This window comes from Aegilops tauschii, chromosome 5, assembly GCF_002575655.3.
Source record: "Aegilops tauschii subsp. strangulata cultivar AL8/78 chromosome 5, Aet v6.0, whole genome shotgun sequence".
Taxonomy (NCBI): domain Eukaryota; kingdom Viridiplantae; phylum Streptophyta; class Magnoliopsida; order Poales; family Poaceae; genus Aegilops; species Aegilops tauschii.
Genome location: NC_053039.3, coordinates 54,459,648 through 54,479,326, shown reverse-complemented (window position 1 = coordinate 54,479,326; position 19,679 = coordinate 54,459,648). Strand labels below are relative to the sequence as shown.

Below are 19,679 nucleotides of genomic sequence, written 5' to 3'. Positions count from 1 at the left end.
AAAATATAGACATCCACAATACAAAGTAAATAAAATATGAAAGTCCATTTAACCAATTTGATATTATGGATATTGATATATTTTTATACAAATTTAGTCAAACTTAGTTTTCAAAACACAAGCAACACATCAATTTTTTATACGAAAACCCAACAACACTAACATCGCAGCAAAGCACGCCCAAACCTTCTAGTGAACAACATTTGGGACGGATTAACGTTTAGTGAGGGTTCATGAGCCATATGCCTTGACTTGATTTGCACTAGGGTTCCAAACATCGTGAGGCATGAAAATTGTGAGGCTTCTATCATGCTACGTACAGAGGCCTTCGTCAACCAAATGTGTGAAAACTCCTTAGAAACGTTCGCCTTGGCCTGCCGTCCCGGATTGTTAAGATGTGTTTACGGACCAAGTTATCTTTGACTGTTTGAATGGTTCCGAGTTAGGCAATGAGGTCGCACATACGTAGATTAGAAATGTATTGTTGCCGGCCATTGCCCCTGCTGCCGGCCAATAGCCCACCTTAATACGCTAGTAGAGTGCTGAACTATGAAGCTTTCCTTGACGGCAACAAGATATCAACTCCCCGTAGTTAATTACTCCCTCAATCCCATAATATAAAAGTGTTCTTTGCACTATACTCCCATAATATAAAAGTATTCTTTACACCAGTGTACTGTCAAAAACGCTCTTATATTATGAAACGGAGGGAGTAGATTGTAAATTAATTAACGAACAAGATCAGATCCCCACACAAAAATGAACAAAACCAGTTTAGATTTTTGGATGGAGTACCTGTAATTGTTTTTGGTTTTTTCACATGTTCAGAAATACAATTTTCAATCCAAGGACCGCTAGTGGTAAGTGCATGGGCTCGCCCTTGCATTTAAGAGAAGCAGGATGAACGGAGGCTTAACCACCCACCGATATTGAACGAACAATGCCGTGGATGGCATGGATGTTGCTGCTATTGCTATTAGCTGCATGGGCAACCACTGCCTCTAGCTCCTTGGTGGCGAAGCCAGGCTGCCAGGCCCGATGCGGCGGCATCGACGTCCCCTACCCGTTCGGCATAGGTGCCGGCTATTGTACGGTGTGAACAATTGAGACACCCCTAGAAAAATGCAGTTGCAGGATGGCACACAATATGCAGTATGTGCAGTCACACGTGTGTTGTCACACTTGCCATCCTTCTAGAAGGTTCCAAAGTGTTTTTACCGGTTTTGAGAACCTCCTAGAAGGTTTTCTGAACTGTTTTTGTTTCTTTCTGTTTGTCCGTTTCATTTTTTCATTTTTCCTTTTTGTTTTCTTGTTACCCTTTTCTTTTATCTTTTTTTTTGATTTTCTGTTTTTTTTTCTCATTTTTAGTTTTCAAACATTTATAAAAAAATATAAAAAGGATTTTTCTAAAAAAATTTGGGTTTAAAAAATGTTTCTAAAAATATTCAAAAATTTCAAAATTGTTCACTTTATTCAAATTTTGTTCACATTCCCAAATTATTTCAGTAATTAAAACTATATTCGCTTTTCAAAAAAATGTTAGAAATTTGATCATAATTTTTAAATATGTTTGGAAAATAAGCCGAGCACTGCACTAATGTGTTGGCCTAGTCAGGGCGTGCCCAGTGCGTCGGATGCATACTGGACACATTGTGCGTCATATAGGGGGTCCCATTGTCGTATGTGAACGGGCCAGCCGATGTAAGCTTTCATTGTTTGTTTTTTCCTAAACGTCCCCAGCTGGTTTTGTGAGGCTGCTAGAAGCTTCCGACTAGCTTTGGGAAGCTTCTATAAGCTTTTGAGCATTCTTTTAATTTTCTATTCTATTTTTTCATCATTTTTTGTGCTTTTATTTTTTGTTCCACGAACTTTTTTCAAACGTGTAAACTCTTTTCAAATTCTTGAGCTTTTCAAATGCACAACCTTTTTTCAAATCCATGAATATTTTTTGAACGCATGAACTTTTTTGAAATCCCGTGTCTTTTTTTGAACTCTTGAACTTTTTCTAGTTCACAAACTTTTTTTAAACTCGTAAACCTTTTCAAATTTGTGAGATTTTTGGATTTTTTTCCTGCATTTCTCGAAAAGTCAATGATCAACCGCAACCGGTTAAGTACGAACCGAGCGACTAGGATCCGGGAGAACCGGCGTGTCGTGAGCAAGTTGCGTGCCTCGTTATTGGCTCAGAAGGCGAGGAGGAGCTCTCCAAAATTTTCTTGTAGGGCCATAAATCTTGGCGCACATTAGTCTAAGGGTTATGAAGTCGATTGAACTACAACTATTTCTTACCTATTGAGAAACATCAATCACATTAGCACACGATTTTTACAAGCACACAAAACGTTTGAGCATATTTGATGTCATAAAATTTCAGATCTTTTTTTTTCGAATTTATTGTTCATGAGGGGTGTCGTTAACTACTTCCGAGAGTGGAAACCCCACTCTTCTTTCTGATTATTTATTCGCTTCATCGTTTGTACTATTATATGTTTCTTTTTTGCGGGTTGTTATATATTATGCTTACGTACGTTCGCAGACGAGAGCTGCTTGAGGAACGGACACCCGAGTAGAACGGTCATCGACTGGATCCCGGGCATGCCGCCGATCAGCCCCAGAGACACCTCCAGCTTCGTCCGCACGACCGACCCGGACGACTCTGGCCTCCGTTTCAACATCGTGGAGGCCAACGGCTGCACCAAGGCCGGCGCGCTAATACTCAACAACTTCGACGACCTAGAAGCCGGCGTCCTCGCTGCCCTCCGAGCCGAGTACCCGCGCATCTACACCGGCAGTCCCCTAGGCTCCCTCCACTCATCACGTCCTTCCACCTTTTTTTGTTCTGCGGGTTTTCTTTGTCTCACCGCGTCCTTTGTCCACACCTTCCCTGTATGCTAATCAATCATCGTAATTTAGTTACTTTCTAAACTAATATCACTTAAATTTACTTATCAAATATTTATTTACACAATCACATTAATAAGGTAAATAACAGGCAGGATTTGATAAATATTTATTTACAGGTACTAAAATATTTATATCTCACTGCAACGCACGAGCATTGTCCTAGTATGATTCATGGGAAAAGTCTAAAATAAAATTTAAATTTATATACATAGTCTGAATCGAACCCTCATGTCGAAATCCCTAAAACTAGCATCATGTCCTTTTCAATCCCGGTCGAAGTCGACCCCGGTCGTTTGTCGCTCAAAGATCATTTGGGCATTGTGATTGCTTATTTGGCACTGGATTGAGGGGAAATCGTAGGCCGGCTTATGTCCGCGACCTGCGCCGTGCTGACCGGGCATGTACAATGGTGCTATCTTAGTAGTGCCATATAGAATAAATGCTGAGGTGGAGGAGAGAAAATTCATAAGAAAAGGCTAGTCTTCTCTTATTTAAGCGATGATCTCTTAGCATAATATGTCTCATCACGTTTTTAGGAATAGCTAGTTAGTGAAGATAAAGCTAAGAGATAAGCCATTGCACACACTTTTATTGCCATCTCTGCAAGATAGGACTGCGTACTTGAATTAATCATGCCGATCAATAAGAGCATCTCCACTAAGGCCCCCAAGAAGCCTCCCCAGGCGCATTTTTAGACGCCGGCACGCAAAAAACGACCCACTCGGGGTCCCAAGAACCTGTTTTGCGCCGGTTTTGACGAAAGTTACGGCCGGTACGCCCATCCCAAACCCAGTCCCCCGGGAGGCAGCTGGGAACGCCGTCATCTCTTTTTCGCATGCAACGGCCCACTTGCCAGCCCCTCTTTCACCCCTCTCTCTCATCTCTCCTCTCCTTTCTCTCTTTTCTTTCTCCTCTCTCCTCTCCTCTTCCTTCCACCACGACACCACCTACCACACACAGCCGGAGCAGGGCTCGCGCGGCCGTGGCGGCGCACGCATGGCCGGGGCTCGCGGAGCGGAGCGCGCATGGCCAGGGCGGGGAGGGCTCGCGGAGCGGAGCGCACATGGCCAGATGGGGAGCCATGGCGGCGCAGCGGTGAGGCTGCCGCTCGTGCTCGAAGAGTTCATACCGACGCCGGATTTCGAGGCGTCGGCGCCAGAGCGTGGTGTCCGGCGTGTCCAGCATGGACCAGGGCACCTGAGCGTGGTGCTCGGCGTGGACCCGGGCCGGCTCCAGTCCAGGGGCGCGCCGAGGCCGATGGGAGCATGCCGAGCCGACGGCCCGTCTCCTTGCCGATGGCCAGCTGGTCGCCGGGCATCATCTTCACATTCGCCCCGAGTTGGAGCGCGCGAGGCTGTCGTCCCGCGGCGCCTCGACCTGCCCGGCGAGGAAGTCGTCGCGAACGCTCGCTCGAGGTCTAGGTGCGCGCCGAGACCGCCGTTGGGAAGCGCGGCTGGGCGCCGTCCCGGGTCCTCCCGAGCCAAAGCCGCCCCCGTCGAGCTCTGCCTCCTGCTCTCCGTTTTGAGCCGCCCGCGGCACACCTCGACCCGTCGCCGTTTCCGCAGCCTCACCGGCACCGGCCGGACGCCGCTGCTGCCGCCTGCTTCCAAAGCCGCCCTGCAGCCTTCGCCAAGTCCGGCCCCAGTCGGTTCCGCCCCCAAGCATGGGCTCTATGCATCCCGCACGCTGCCGGCTGAGCCGGGCCTCGCCTCCATCCATGCGCGTCCGCGCCTTCGCCGGTTTGCGAGTCACCGGCAAGCTGCCCCGGCCTCAAGTTGCCTCCGCTGTCGGGCTTCACCGGCAAGCAACATCGCCCCCCGCCGTGCGCGGGCGTCGTCTTCTCCATGGTCACCCCACGAGTCACGCCCGCGTCCATGCTCGCCGGGTTCCTCACCGCGCACGCGGGGCACGAGGACGGAGCGGCGGCGGTCGAGCTCTGTGGACTCGTGCGCAGTGCATTCGTCGGTCGGGTGGGGGGCGGCTGGAAAATTTCTTGTCCCAGATGCAAAAAATCCGCCGGTGCCTTCTCAGGAGGCCGAAAAAACGCCTCTGGGGGCCACAACGGCTGGAGATGCTCTAATGCATGAGCATAACGATCAGGCCATGCCATGCATGTGTTTTCGGAGCACAGCGACTCCACTGCGACGGGACATGGCCGACTGACCGAACTTCAAGCGACCACATGCAGCGAGCGACAGGCCAGAGCAGCGTGTACGTCGTGGCCCAGCTTATTGTACTGCAAAACGCAAACTGAGACCACGACATTGACGGCGAGCTGCTGGACGAGACGGAGAGGCTGGCGAGGGAGTTTTTCATGCTGTCGATTAAGGGGAGAGAGAGAGAGAGAGGTAAACAATGGTGCCGCACACATCCAGGGCTATGGCCACGCCTTTGTCTCCGCCGACGATCAGAAGCTCGACTGATGCAACATGCTGGCGCTCGGTGTCACGCCGGCGTCCATCCGGCAGCCCAGTCTGTGGCATGGCTCTCGACGCACTCACAAGGATGTCCCGCGATGTGGTGCAGCCAGTGTGGATGAACTTCTTTTACTGGACGGGAGCACGGTCACCGTGCTCCACCATGACGCCGGCTGCGCGAGGCTGCAGGTCCTCCGGGCTAGCGCCTGGGTGCACGTTCACCCCATCCCGCGCGCTCGTTGTCAATCTCAACAACTCTGCTCACTAACGACGGATAAAAGAGCGTCGAGCACCAGGTGGTGACCAATGCCGACCAGGACCTACTGTCCATCGTGACCATCTACGCGCCGGACCGTTGCCGATGGGGAGCCATGTTGGAACCAGAGGTTCAACCATGGGAGTACAACCTACAGTACGTCACCAGCAAGCTCCATGGCAAGAAAATGTTGGATTCTCCGTTCACCCTGTGCCACGTAAGCAATCCCGGAGCCCAAACAAGATTTCAGGTCAAAACCACCGGGATGGACCGGGATTACAAAGGACGGGGGTGCCAATTTCAAGGAATTTGAGATGAGGGTTTGATTTAGACCGAGAATACGAATTCAAGGTTTATTTCAGACTTTTCTCTACATAGTGATTGTTATAAATTACCAAAACCAAACATGGGGCACCATACTCATTCACTAAGCCATATATTTTAAACAGCTCTTATGGAAGTAATCAAACACCCACTAATCTAGAGGCAATGATTAAAGAATGTATCACTTCTCAAAAAGAACCGAATAATTCTTTTGCAGAAAAAATTGATAGAATGGGAGTTTTATTTGATAAGGCGGAAACAATTGCTAATGATGTACTCTCTCCGTTCTAAATAGATGATTCAACCTTATACTAACTTTAGTATAAAGTTAGTACAAAGTTGGGTCATCTATTTTGGAACAGAGGGAGTAGAAGCTTTAAAGAAGAAATGTAGTATTCAGTCGGATGAGATTATCTATGCCGGCCCCACCGAGTGATCCTTCGGATAGACTCAGGCCGTTAGGGTCTATTAGGCAGAATTCTTCACATGGGCATACCCAGGGGGTCCCACTGCCATTTGTTTTCACCAAAAATGCCCATTTAAATTTGTGAAATAAAGGTATCTCACATAAGATTGAAAGTTGAGATTTGACCCTAATTATTTTTATTTGTAAAAATAACTCCCATCATATTTTATCCATTCACTATAAAACAACAACTATACTAGAGTCTTCTGTCATTATAAAAAAATGCACACAAAAAGATTAAAGTACACTTTTTAGAAAAATTATAATCTTTCAAGTTCGTTTTAAGTAGCATATGAGTATCTTAAGAATTACTAAATAATAGTATTATCGTATATAAGGTTTTAAAAGAGAATAAATATATTGTTTTCATAAAATAATATAACTAATAAAATTCAAATTAATTTATTCAGCATATATCATTAATAACTATTTCTAGAGGTCTCTCGTAGATATATTGTCCACCGAAATCGTCCCTTAAAAGTTGCGAAATATTAATTTCCAATATAAGATTCAAAATTATGAAATAATATGTTGTACGCGTAGATTTACAAGAAGGGGCTACTTTGCTAGTTATTTTTGAAATCATCTTGAATTTTGAAATAGAAAATATACCTTGAAGTTTGAAACCGCACTAGCTAACTATATCTTTGACCAACAACGTTTTGAGCACTACATACACCTTGAATTTTGTTTCGGAGTTTCTATTATATGAGCAATGGAAATTAGGGCAACCCAGCTTGAAGCCAAATAAGTTTATGTACTATACGGTGAGTGCCCACATTATGAAGGAAGCAGTTGTTCAATAAAGAAACAATCAACCCATGTAATTGACATACTTTGATTAGAAACATAACATTAAAGTAACAATAAATTGAAGCACACACAATGTTCGAACATACACAACACACGTGCATGTTATACATACCAACTCTTTCACATGTAAACTGTAAGTAAGACTATCGAGGGTAGCTTGCGGACAACACAAACTCTTCTTCTTGACTATATTGCCTGCTCGTGTCCTCTAAGCTTGCCCTTCTTACTGGTGGTGTATATCTCATTGCCGAATAACTCCCCTCGTATGTTGCATCCCGAATCCGAAAATGTTCTTTGGGTCCTTGAAGTGCTTCTAGTGTCATCTCCACTGACCTCATAGTTGGTCGCTCCTCTGCTCTTAGCTTTATGCACGACATAGCTAGAGAAGCTACCACTTCAACTTGGGTACCACCCTCCTCAATTACTTGCGGATCTAGTATTTCTACCAATTTACCTTCTGCAAGTAGTTCAACAAATTGTGCAACTAGCCCATCACCAGTGGAGGATCTATATATAATTGGCATCTTCCTTGTAAGCAACTCAATGAGAATAACTCCAAAGCTATAAACATCACTTTTTTCTGTTAGACGGCCACAATAAAAGTACATAGGATCTAAATATCCCAACGTTCCCTGCACCACTGTTGTAATTGTTGTTTTATCTTTAGGAATGTACCTTGAAGCTCCAAAGTCAGACACCTTCGCTGTCAAAGCATCATCAAGAAGTATATTGGTGGACTTTATATCTCTGTGTATTACGGGGACAGAAATACCCGAGTGAAGGTAAGAAAGGGCTTTGCCAATTTCTACTGCAATCCTTAATATGTCTCGCCAAGGTACTGATCTTAGTGGTTTCTTGTGAAGATAATCACATAGGGTTCCATTGGAAATGAACTCATAAGCCAACAAGGGGACTTCTGTCTCAAGACAACATCCAAAAAGCTTTACAATGTTCCTATGATTGATCTGTGAGAGTATGGAAACTTCATTTATAAACTCGTTAATCTCACTCTTGACCACAATATTTGACCTTTTGATTGCAACAACATGCAAGTCTGATAAAATTCCTTTGTATACGGTACCATGCCCTCCACCACCAAGCTTACGAGTTGGATGGAACTTGTTTGTGGCCTTTTCTAGATCCCTTAGTGGGATGATCATCCTCTCTGCAATATCTGACCTATGAGATACCAATTTTTGCAACAATTGTCCACGATTTTGATTGAAGAACTTTTGTCTCAACTTCTGTTCCTTCTGATGCTTAAGCTTGCGTACTATTATCTTTGAGGCAAGAAACAAAATTAGAATAGTTGGGCCACTAGAAACTGATAGGCCAATGATTAAACCTGCAAAAAATAGATCGATGGGCACACAATTAGCGTATGCGGTGACATAACTCAATAGTAATTAAAAGAACAAATATGAGGTTGGACTCAGGGTTTGAAGTCTTGTTAGGGGGAGAGGTATCACCCAATTGACCAAAAATCTACTAACTATACCAGGTTCAAATTTCAAAAATATCAATATCCAGCCAAAACTATGTCTCAAATTGAGGTGACCCAACTAATAGGAGGGGTCAATATTTAACCCATGTAAGTCCGCTAACCACCACTAACCAGCCACTAACCACAATCGCAGGTGGTTCGCATGAGAAAGGACGTAGATAATAGTATGTGTAGCTAGAGAGAGTGTTGGCTTCTATCTCAAAATTTTGAAATGTATTCATCTGTTAGTAGTAATGTAAAAAATATATGTTTCATGGCATATTTAATTGTACATATATTCTTATAAGTTTCTTCTTCTATGCATCATTAAAATAAACTTTCTTATTGATTGTGTTCTTTACTCCTCTATAAAATGGCGGCATTCCATTCTTATATAATTGTGGGTTGCAACTGATTTAATTAGGGATTGTCGCCACTTGAAATAATATATTAGTATAATGTAGATTTATTAGAAGAAATCTGAATTGTATCTGCATCGCATAACTAATTTTTAGCTTATTTTTCATGAACATACTCTATTTTTATTGTTCATGAGCTAATACATAGAACAAAGTACGAGAATATTCTTTGCATTTAAGACAACAAGAGGGATTTTCTAAATATGATTGAGAAGGAACACTATCTTTTCACCTACTCCCTCCATTTCCAAAATGTTAGTATCTTTATGATAAGTCGAACTTTTAAGTCGTACAAACGTGTAAAAAATATAGCAACCTATGTGACACCAAATAAAGACATCTTGACAACACATTTCATAATTGATTTGATGAAGCTAATCCGTTCGTAAAGATGTTGGTATATTTTATATATAATTGGTTAGGCTTAAAGATGCTTTACTTAGAACAAACCTAAAATTTAAATTTTGGAAAAGGAGGAAGTACATGTTTTAAAACTATTGTGCTTTATCTAAGATAGTTTATATACATCTTGATCCTAGGGAAAGTATGAAGCAATAGTGCCCACCTGTGTTTATGGACTGGACACAACCATCTTTGTGGGTGGCGTTTCCTTGGTATCCGTGTGAGCACGTGCACTCGAAAGATCCCTCTCTGTTGGTACACTTGCCGAAGCATGCATACAATTGTGGCTGTTTACACTCGTCGATATCTACATAAAACATGGAAGCATTAAGCCAAGTTGACCATGTGAATCTATATTTTGGTTGACAAAAGGCAGCATGCATGTCGGAAGGCTTGTCGTGGTAAAAAACTTCATCATACTCCACCACGAAGCAGATTTATTAGTATATGCACATGTAGTGGGGGGTAATGTATGTGTCTGTGTGCAAGTTAAATATAAGAAAAGGGATGAGTCAAGTCCAAATAGCACCCCTGGAAACTTGTCAACCTATCCGTGTCTACAATACGTGTTTAATTTTTCTTGCGAGTAAGAAATATAGAGAGAAGAATTCTACTGCTTAAAAAGCCGTAAGGTTCTCTCGAACTCATCCTTCATCTAATCTTACGTATGTTTCCAACTCCCTTTTCCTCTTTTGATTTTTCCTTCCTTCTCTGACTTTTTCCTCATTTTCCCTCAAAACCGGCTCAATGTTCCCACCTCTTATTGACATGCCAAATAATTGTGATTTTTTGGTAAGCCAACAAATGTTTGCCAAAACAAATTCTTCTGCTACACGATCACATAAATATGTGCATGTAAATCATGAGCTAAAATACTAGAATATTTATACTCTCATTCCAACACATGACAATTATTTAGTTAAAAAAATGCATAGAAAAGTTTTTCTTATAAAACTTAGGGCAAGTGAGAAGTTCTTATGTCTTGTTAGTGAGTGAGAACTGTCCGATTTTGATCTGACGGGGAAAAGTAGAAATATTAAAAAATCGATGCCCATTAAAAAAGGGTTAATCCTGGTGCTAAGTAAACTTTTGAATCATGGAGTCGGGTCCAAACGATGAATTGAGAGAGGCTAATGAAAATACTCCTAGATTTCCAGTTGAAGGGTGAGTCTAAAACAATCAAAAATTAGTGGGGCCACTCTCAAGCCATGTAGAGCTGCTCCACCACTTTCATTTTGGAATCTTTGTAAGATATCTAACCCCATATACCATTTGGTCAAAACTTATGTTGATTTAACGCCGAAAAGTGAGAAAATTTGAGAGTTGAGTTGAGTTGCAACATGGTTAGGTTTCTTATCACCGGCTTGGTTGGGATGTTAGAGAAATTCCAACCGATTCCCAATAAATATAGCCTCCAAAATTTCTTACAGCGCTCTCCAAATTTTGTGGAGGCTGTAAGGCAATGCACAAAGTAGATTCCCCAAACTTGAGCCTTAAAAAATATTACCCATATTTCTGTGCATATAAACTCTATCCTAACTCAAACACATCAAAGTAGTTCAAATTTTTCCATGTTTTGACGTCAAACAATTCAACAACATTTCGAATCGATAGGTTCACACAAATTGAATTCAAATTTAAATGAAATGAGAAGGTCTGAATGCAACAAATAACCCGATAAAACAAGTAATTTATGACAACAGATAATCTGATGAAGCAAATACTCCAAATTAACTAATAATCATGATCGAAAGAATGTAAACACGCTATCGTGCATGTAGCCACCCCTGATGCTCAATGGGATCTTCACCAAGAAAAGCCTAAATGTGGTATGGGTTCCTACCAGGTCTGATAGTTTGGCCAACATAGCCATAGTCGTAGTCCAATGTGCATACCTCTCATTCTCAATGATCATGTCTAGAATCACACAACACTCCATAATCTTTCAGAAGGTCTTATTGTCCTAGAAGTGAGTAAGACCTCGATCAATTGCAAACTAAGCTCGCAACATTCCAAATGCTCCACCAATATCCTTCCTCGCTCATTATTGACACTTGGCAAAGTGTTTATTTTCATTACCTTTATGATTTGGAACTGTCTAGACAAATGTTGACCATGAATACTAGATGCCATCGGCAAGATAGTAGCCTTGATCATAATCATGCCTATTGACATTAATGTTGCATGTCAGAGCATCACCACTTGCTAGCCTAGCAAAAAGATGAGATCTCTGCAAGTCATTGATGCCATTGTGAGAACCATGATGCCAAAATGGCAATGGTGAATCTACAAGTCATTAGAGATAACCCCTTCCTAAATGATAGTTGGATCATGGCAATGTGTGGTGAATTGTCCATGACATGCATGGAAATTCTTCCAGCTCCAACATGTCCAGTCAATGCTTCTAAGCATACCTAGTTAGCCTCTTACTTCACCCATTTCTAGAATCCTCGACGTGTTATCAACATTGGGTGCCCTAAAATACTCTGCTTTGTAAACCCTGATTGCAACATCGGAAAACTTTCTCCCGCGCCTATGGATGCATCTTTGACCATTCAAAGATACTCATTGGTCAAATAGGCAAGAGTACCATATGGAACCACCCAAAGTGTTGTGGTCACCTTCTAGGAACTAGTAAATCCCATGAACCACATTTCTCCGTTGCGTGAATAATGTTTCGTTAGCTTACTTGACTTAGTCAATTTGCTAAAACAATATATTGATATCTGTAAGCGTTGCTAGAAGAGATGCAGAGGTTATATAGAATGAGCATGTCATGGTCATCGGCTCTATTCTGGTGATATGTCAAACGGCCGAGCTATGACTCTTCACAACTCGTCTTCCTCCCACTTTCCATCATCCATAGAGTAACCATCAACAAAATCTCCTCATCTTCCTCATTGAATAAATGAACATCAAAATTGTCCAACGACGGCGAATCATCAAAATACCCTCTACTATGATGACATATAGACAAATAGTGAATCATATGCCATCTGCACGAATCTACAAGAAGCTAGACTACTAAATATGAACAAATTTGAGGCGAATATACCTTGGGGCAAGTCGTCGAACACCCTGAGTGTCGAGGCCATCGTTGGCCAAATGCAAGAGCGGAGGAAAAGATAGGTTAATAAGTGGTGGGAGAAGGTTGTAGGTGGCACACGGCGGCCGTGGTGCTTGGGAGTTAGCTCGGGTGTGTGAGATGTAGCACAGGTAGAAGCTAGATGGCGCAAAGGATGGAATTGGCGATGGCGGATGGCTGGTACATGACTCCGGCTTCCTCAACAAGTCGGGGAACGGAGGACTCGTGCCAGAGACAGGCCCACATCGAGCTCTTTTGATGCGGCCATGGCGGTAGTCGGGAAAATGGTGGGAAGCACACACGGGTGTAGCCATGGTGTGTGGTATGGCCCGGAGCGGGTCATCCGTGGTGAGTGCTGCCAATGGACGCCAGTACAGAGGCTAGAGGTGGAAGCAACATAGGCCTCGTAGTTGACGGTCATGCCAAACCGCTCATAGAATAGAACCAAAAAATATCTGAAATAAATCAAGGAAATATGCGAGCACCCGTGGCAAGTCTAGGACTTGAACCTAGGGTGGGTTGGTTCCCCTACAAAGAAACTAACCACCTAAACTATGCTTAATTTGCCGAATATGGATGAAGAGAGCTCTATATTCTCTCCACCAACTAATACTTTTTTGATATGTCCACCAACCAATATGGATGAGAAGAGCTCTGTATTCTCCCCACCAACCTCCAAATACATAGTCTATGTGTTATTTTTCCAGCACGCTCCAAATATTACAGGTATGGAGGGATGGTTGGGGAACCTGGTAGAGTGTGAACCAACCTGTGGTTGAATGGTTAGGAGGGTAGTGGTATCCTCAGCCCACCAGGGTTCAAGTCCTATACTTGACATTGGTACTCGTATTTTTCTGTATTTATTTCAGGCCTTTCGGCGATGTGTATTTAGTGGAAGGAGACGTTCCCATCGACTACGAACATGTCCATGGCGACTTCACGAATCTCAAGATGATCTGTCAACTCAGTCTCTCAAATGTGCTCATAGGGGTAGGGTATGCATGTGTGTTTTCATATGAATGAGCGTTTGTATGAGCATATGTGTCTGTACTGTGTTAAAGAAAAAACTTGGTAGAGTGACTTTTTAAGTGAAGAACTTCAAACCGGCGGATTTTGTGGAGTTCAGGTGAAAATCAGGAAGGCCACGTGGAATTTCCCGCATAGTCTATGCATATCATAGAATTTTTAAATAAACTTTACGGAGGTCAATGCAAGTCTTGCTTTGGACAGGCCCACGACGGGAGCGGTCGTGGGTGTCACTCCCTTCTTGAAGGCATCGTTGCGGTTACTATTCTTCCTTGGGTGACTCTGGATGAAGACCTAGATCATGCATGGATTGGGCAGCGGCAAACACTCCAGTGTCGTCACCTTCTTGAAAATGGCGCCTTGGGTCCTCGTTTTGTCAGGCACGGCTTCACTTCATGTTTAGCCGTTCCTCTACACAGATTGTATCTTGCCTTGAGTGCGTGTGTTGTGGTGTCGAGTGTATGTGCTGGGTTGTATGGTCGTTCTTTATATATGAAACGGGTCGCGAGCATTTTTGGGTATAGGGTGAGCATAGCATGGACTGCTTCTCCACTCCGGTGACATGTCAAACGACCGAGCTATGACCCTGCACAATTCGTCTTCCTCCCATTTTCCATTAGCCATTGAGTAGCCATCAACAAAGTCTCCTCATTGAATAAATCAACATCAAAATAGTCCAAGGATGTAACATCCCAAATTTTTAGATTTGGAATGTTAATAGGATCATTATGTTGCATCCTGATTTCTATGCATATTTGAAATTTTCTGATTATTCAAATCATTATTGCAACTTAAGGCAAAATATTTGGAGTGGAGATAATATGACTTCTCCCTTATTAATAATACTAGGAAAATGCTAAGTATATATTCTGGAGTTTACAAAAATTATTTTGGCTTTGTAGAAACTCAAAATTATTTTTTAGTTGTTATTATAATGCTCTTTATGTGCTTGTTTTGCATAAAATAATTGTTTCAAAAATGCATTTGTGTTGTAAAAATGTTCACTGATTTTTGTAGCAATAATGGTTTATTATTTGTTCTGGTATTTTTCTAGGATTTAATTTCCTATTTATTTAGCTTTATTTACTTCCTGTAGAAGATTTTTTAGAAAAACAACTCGCGCACTGTGTAGTCGGGCCGCACAGCGGCCAGCTATCCCTCGCCCGCGCGCGTGCTAAGCAGCAGCCGCTAGCAGGCCGGCCCATTCCAGTGCAACCGGACAGCCCACCCCGCAGCTCCCTTATTTGTTTTTTCTTCTTTCCAACTTTTGTCGCTGACCACTCTGGCCCACGGTCTCATCTCCTACGTCCAGCGTGTTCCTCATGAACACCCAATCCCGAATCCAATCCGTTGGGGATTCACTCAAATCTGTAGTCCCGTCTCCAAGTTGACCCATATATATAGATGCCCGTGTGCTCCTCATCCGATTTTTGGAAAAATCAAAGGATCCCGTGCCCTACACCTCCCTCCCGATCTCCCTGAACTTGCGCCGCTGACAGAAGCTTTCGCGGTGAATTTCGTCGCCATCGCGGGTACCAGCACCTCCTGTTTCCCCTGTCGTGTTTCCCCTGCTTCGCTCTATCTCTCTCATATTCTTTTTTTCTCAGTGGAGCACCCAATCGAGCAGACGGACGTTGACAGAAGCAGTTCGCCGCTGGCCACAGAGAGACCCCTCCTTCGCCGTTAGAACTACCATCGTCACCTCCGTTGATCGCCGCGTCTGCACGTCACCTCGCCTTCGCCGGAGAACCGCCGGGGGAAGCGCCGTCGCCCACGCCCGAGCCGCGCCGCCGCCGTCTCGTTCAAGTCCGGCGACCACACAGCCTCTGTTTTCCGGTGAGCGTTTCCATCCGTCGGATCTCTCTCTGACGGTCCATATTAGATCATCTGTTTTTTTTATTTCCCGGACCGTTTTTCTGTAAGCTGTGACCGTTCGCTGTTTAGACCCCGCACCGAACACATCCAGCCACTAGTAATGCGCCACGTGGCACATCCACAGCTGCCGCAGCAGTTCTTCCACAAATCTGTTTTAGCACAATTTATTTTGGCAGATTCCATATCAAATGTTCATTTAGGTATATCTTGAGATCCGTATCTCCAAATTGACCGATTCTTTTTCCTGTGTACTCGTAGAGACCAGGCGAATACCGCAGAACCAAAATTTAATATTTTTGAACTATTCAAATTTGAATTTGTTTAAATTTGATTTCAAACATCCGGAGGCCATATTTTTCAAACCGTAGATCCAAATTAGTTGATTCTTTTTGCCTTGTGATCCTGCTAGCATGTAGATATTATATAACTACTGATATGTTCTGTTAATTAAGTTTTTATTTGAATTCCTTGCTATTGACTTTATTGTGGGGCTATGTGAGTACGGTTTATTTATCGGTGCCTTCGTTATGGTATAGATTGTCCAGAGTGTGAAGCGGACCAGAATTAAGCGTTAGAGTACTTCAACACCGTTCAAGGCAAGTTTGCACTTTTGATTTTGCTCATCCTATATTCTGCTATGCGTGTGTGGTTTTATGCTATGCTATATGTTTGGCTTGATATGTGTATCCTGTGTTACCATGTTTTGTTGTCGATTGTGGTATGTGATGGTGTGATCAACTTGCTATGGTAGACGTGGGCATGTGTCGAGTGATTCCATGAAAGTGGTGAGTGTTTATAGCCGTAGGCTCGGGATAATTAACCAGGTGAATGCGTCACTGGCAGAGCGCTCTATTGTCCCTAGAGAATGCGCCATTGACAGAGCGCACTTGAGGCGAGGTATAGTTTTCGGAACATAAATCAGGTGAATGCGTCCTTGGCAGAGCGCTCTATTGTTCCTAGAGAATGCGCCACTGACAGAGCGCACTTGAGACATACTTCTGAAGTTCTTGTCATGTTTATTTAGAATCTTTGGGTTATCTTGAGCGAGTAAATTAGAGACGGTTGTGAGTTCAGGTAGTGGAGGTAGGTGAAGACATTCTTCTCCAAACTAACTTGCGTGTTTTGTTTGTCATACATTGCTTTGTGGATGTAGGTTTGCTTTATCATATTGTGTGATTTGCCAATACATTCAATGTATTGACCCTTTGTGGCTGCAACTTATCATGTTGCAGGATTTTCAGATGATCAGTGAGATACAGTAGGGTCGCGAGTCTTCACTCAGCATTTTTCGCCAGTGGGCAGTGATGGGACTCATCGTCTATTATGCTACATTTCCACTGTTGTTATTGAATACAGCTAGCGATGTGCTATTCCGTTTGTAATACTTTATGAATTCTGGATCATACGTTATAGTAAATGATGCACTTGTTATTTGATATTCATATGTACTGTGCGTGCTAGCGAGTCGAGCCAGGGACTAGCACAGTAAGCACAGAGACATCGAATCTTATCAGGTTCGGATCATTACAAAGGATGATGGTGGATCATCACAAAAACCCTCTACCATGATGGCATCCAGACAAATCATGAATCATATGCCATCTACACGAATCTACAAGAAGCTAGACTACTAAATATGAACAAATTTGAGGCAAATATACCTTGGTGCAAGTCGTTGAACACCCTAAGTGTCGATGTCATCATTGACTGAATGTAAGAGCGGGGGCAGGGAGAGATTCATAAGTGATGGGAGAAGGTTGTAGGTGGCACTCGGCGGCCCAGGGTGCTCTCGTCGGGCAAATGGTGGCTAAAACAGAGTCTGGAGTTTGTCACCCATGAGAGTTAGCTCGGGTGGGCGAGACGTAGCACATGTAGAAGCTAGATGGGACGAAGGATGGAATTGGCGATGCTGGATGGCTAGTGCGTGACTCTAGCCTCCTCAGCAAGTCAGGGAACGAAGGACTGGTGGCAGAGACATGCCCACATCGAGCTCTTGTGGTGTGGTAAATCCAGGAAATATGCAAGCACGCTTGCCGTCTAGGATTTGAATCCGGGTGGACTGGTTCCACCACAAAGAATATGGATGAACATAGTTATATATTCTCTCCACCAACCGGTTTTTTTAGATGTCCAAAACCAATATGAATGAAGAAAGCTCTATATTCTCTTCACCAACCTCCAAATATGGAGTCTACGTGTTGTTTTTGCAGCACGCTCCAAATATTACAGGTATGGAGCCCGATAGTGACTTCTTAAGTCAAGAATTTCAAACTGACAGATTTATGGAGTTTGGGTGAAAATCACGAAGGCCACCTGAAATTTCCCGCGTAGCCTATGCATATCATAGATTATTTTATTTTATAAGATAAACATTTAACGAGGTTATATGAATATTTTCACCATCATGGCCCATTGCCATGGCTGCGCCACAAGTGGAGAATAGGGAATGTGCTAGAATTGTCCTTACCCGTGCATCCGTTGTCAAGGTATGGGTTGCCCTCGTAGCCTTCCTCGCATATGCAGAAATATCCCGCCCCATTGGTGGAATTCACGCACTTGCTGTGGTTGCTCAAGCAAACGTATTCTGACGTTTTTCTCAGCAGGGGGCACCGCAGAGAGTTACTACCATTGCGGATGGCCCAGTCGAGCCAAAGTGGCATGCTCCATCGCTTGGCCTGTTCCGCCGTCATGTTCAGGTCGGCGGCCTTGAAGACGTAGTGGTTCTTCTGCACGATGAAGGCGTAGCTGCAGGGGCGCCTGATGTCAACAGGCGCTTCCGACCATTTCCCGAAGCTCATCCTGGTGTTGGTGAGCAACGGTGAGATGTTGACGCGGCAGCATCCGATGCTGTCGCACTTGTTGTTCCGCGCCCTCTGTTTTTTGTTGCAGTAGGCCACGCACCCGCTATAGTAGCCGTCCGATGTTGCGTTCGAACGCGATCCTCTGCCGGCGTAGGCGAGGGTGTTGCAGCCAAGGACGAAGAGCTCGTTGAAGGTGTTGGAGATGCGGTACACCTGCTCCTTGTTGACCGTCAGCCTGCCGTCGAAGCTGCCGGCGATCTCGTTGCCGGCAGCGTCAAAGCACATGTACGCCACAGGCAGCTGCACCTGGACCCGCGCGCCCGCTTTCACGGTCAGGTTCAGGCTCAGCACGCGCACGGGCTCGGCGAGGCGCTTTCGGCCTGCGACGGTGGCGTCCGGCAAAAACGGCGTCATGTTGTTGCAGACGATCTCGAAGCCCGGGCGGAAGCAGCCGGCGCCTATGCCGAACGGGTAGGGGACTTCGATGCCGCCGCATCGGGCCTGGCAGCCTGGCTTCGCCACCAAGGAGCTAGAGGCAGTGGTTGCCCATGCAGCTAATGGCAATAGCAGCAACATCCATGCCATCCACGGCATTGTTCGTTGAATATCGGTGGGTGGTTAAGCCTCCGTACATCCTGCTTCTCTTAAATGCAAGGGCGAGCCCTGCACTTACCACTGGCTGTCCTTGAATTTGTGAAAAAAAAACAATCACACGTACTCCACCCAAAAATCTAACTGGTCTTGTTCATTAATTAATTTACAATCTAAATTATTTACAGCAGGGAGTTCATAGCTTGTTGCCGTCAAGGGAAGACTTGTAACTGGCCGGCAGCAGGGGCAATGGCCGGCAACAACACAATCTACTATGCGTGAACTCATTGCCTAACTCGGAAGCATTCAAACAGTCAAAGGTAACTTGGTCCGTAAACACATCTTAACAATCCAGGACGGCAGGCAAGGCGAACGTTTCTACGGAGTTTACACATTGGTTGACGAAGGCTACTACTGTACGTAGCATGATAGCAGCCTCACAATTTTCATGCCTCGCGATGTTTGGAACTCATGAGCGGGAGTGGTCCAAGATGTTTTCTACAGTTTGTGACTAACCGCGAAAACGTGAGCAGGATTCAGACCCCAAAAAATTTGACATGGAATTTCAACCGAGCTGCATGTCGGTGGGAACGACGAATGCGCGGGCCCGTCGCGTCGGTGGTTTAATCTATACACAGTGTTAAAGTAGACAGTTGAAGCTAGGCGTGAGGCCTCACGGTTGGTTTGTGCACTTGTGTTTCTCCGACCTTTTCTTCCCGTCTTGTCCACTACTACCAAAAAGATAGAAACATGTTTTTTCTGTATATGTGGCATCCGATCAAGTGAGTGAAGCGTATTCGGTTCATGGCGGCCGACC

General features: G+C 44.3%; 1 protein-coding gene and 1 long non-coding RNA gene across 2 annotated transcripts; one reads left to right on the top strand and one right to left on the bottom strand.

Annotated features, from left to right (window-relative positions):
* Positions 1-7,323: 7,323 nt before the first annotated feature.
* On the bottom strand, positions 7,324-18,865 carry LOC109765307 (wall-associated receptor kinase 5-like). The gene is made up of 3 exons (XM_073498808.1): positions 17,938-18,865; positions 9,750-9,791; positions 7,324-8,525 (listed from the first exon to the last, which is right to left on the bottom strand). Exons 1-3 carry the CDS (start codon positions 18,863-18,865, stop codon positions 7,324-7,326), a joined length of 2,172 nt encoding a protein of 723 aa, XP_073354909.1.
* LOC109765305 (uncharacterized) lies at positions 14,845-17,217 on the top strand. Its single transcript, XR_002233381.3, has 3 exons — positions 14,845-15,127; positions 15,203-15,431; positions 16,007-17,217. It is a non-coding gene; the product is annotated as an uncharacterized lncRNA (long non-coding RNA).
* Positions 18,866-19,679: the final 814 nt, after the last annotated feature.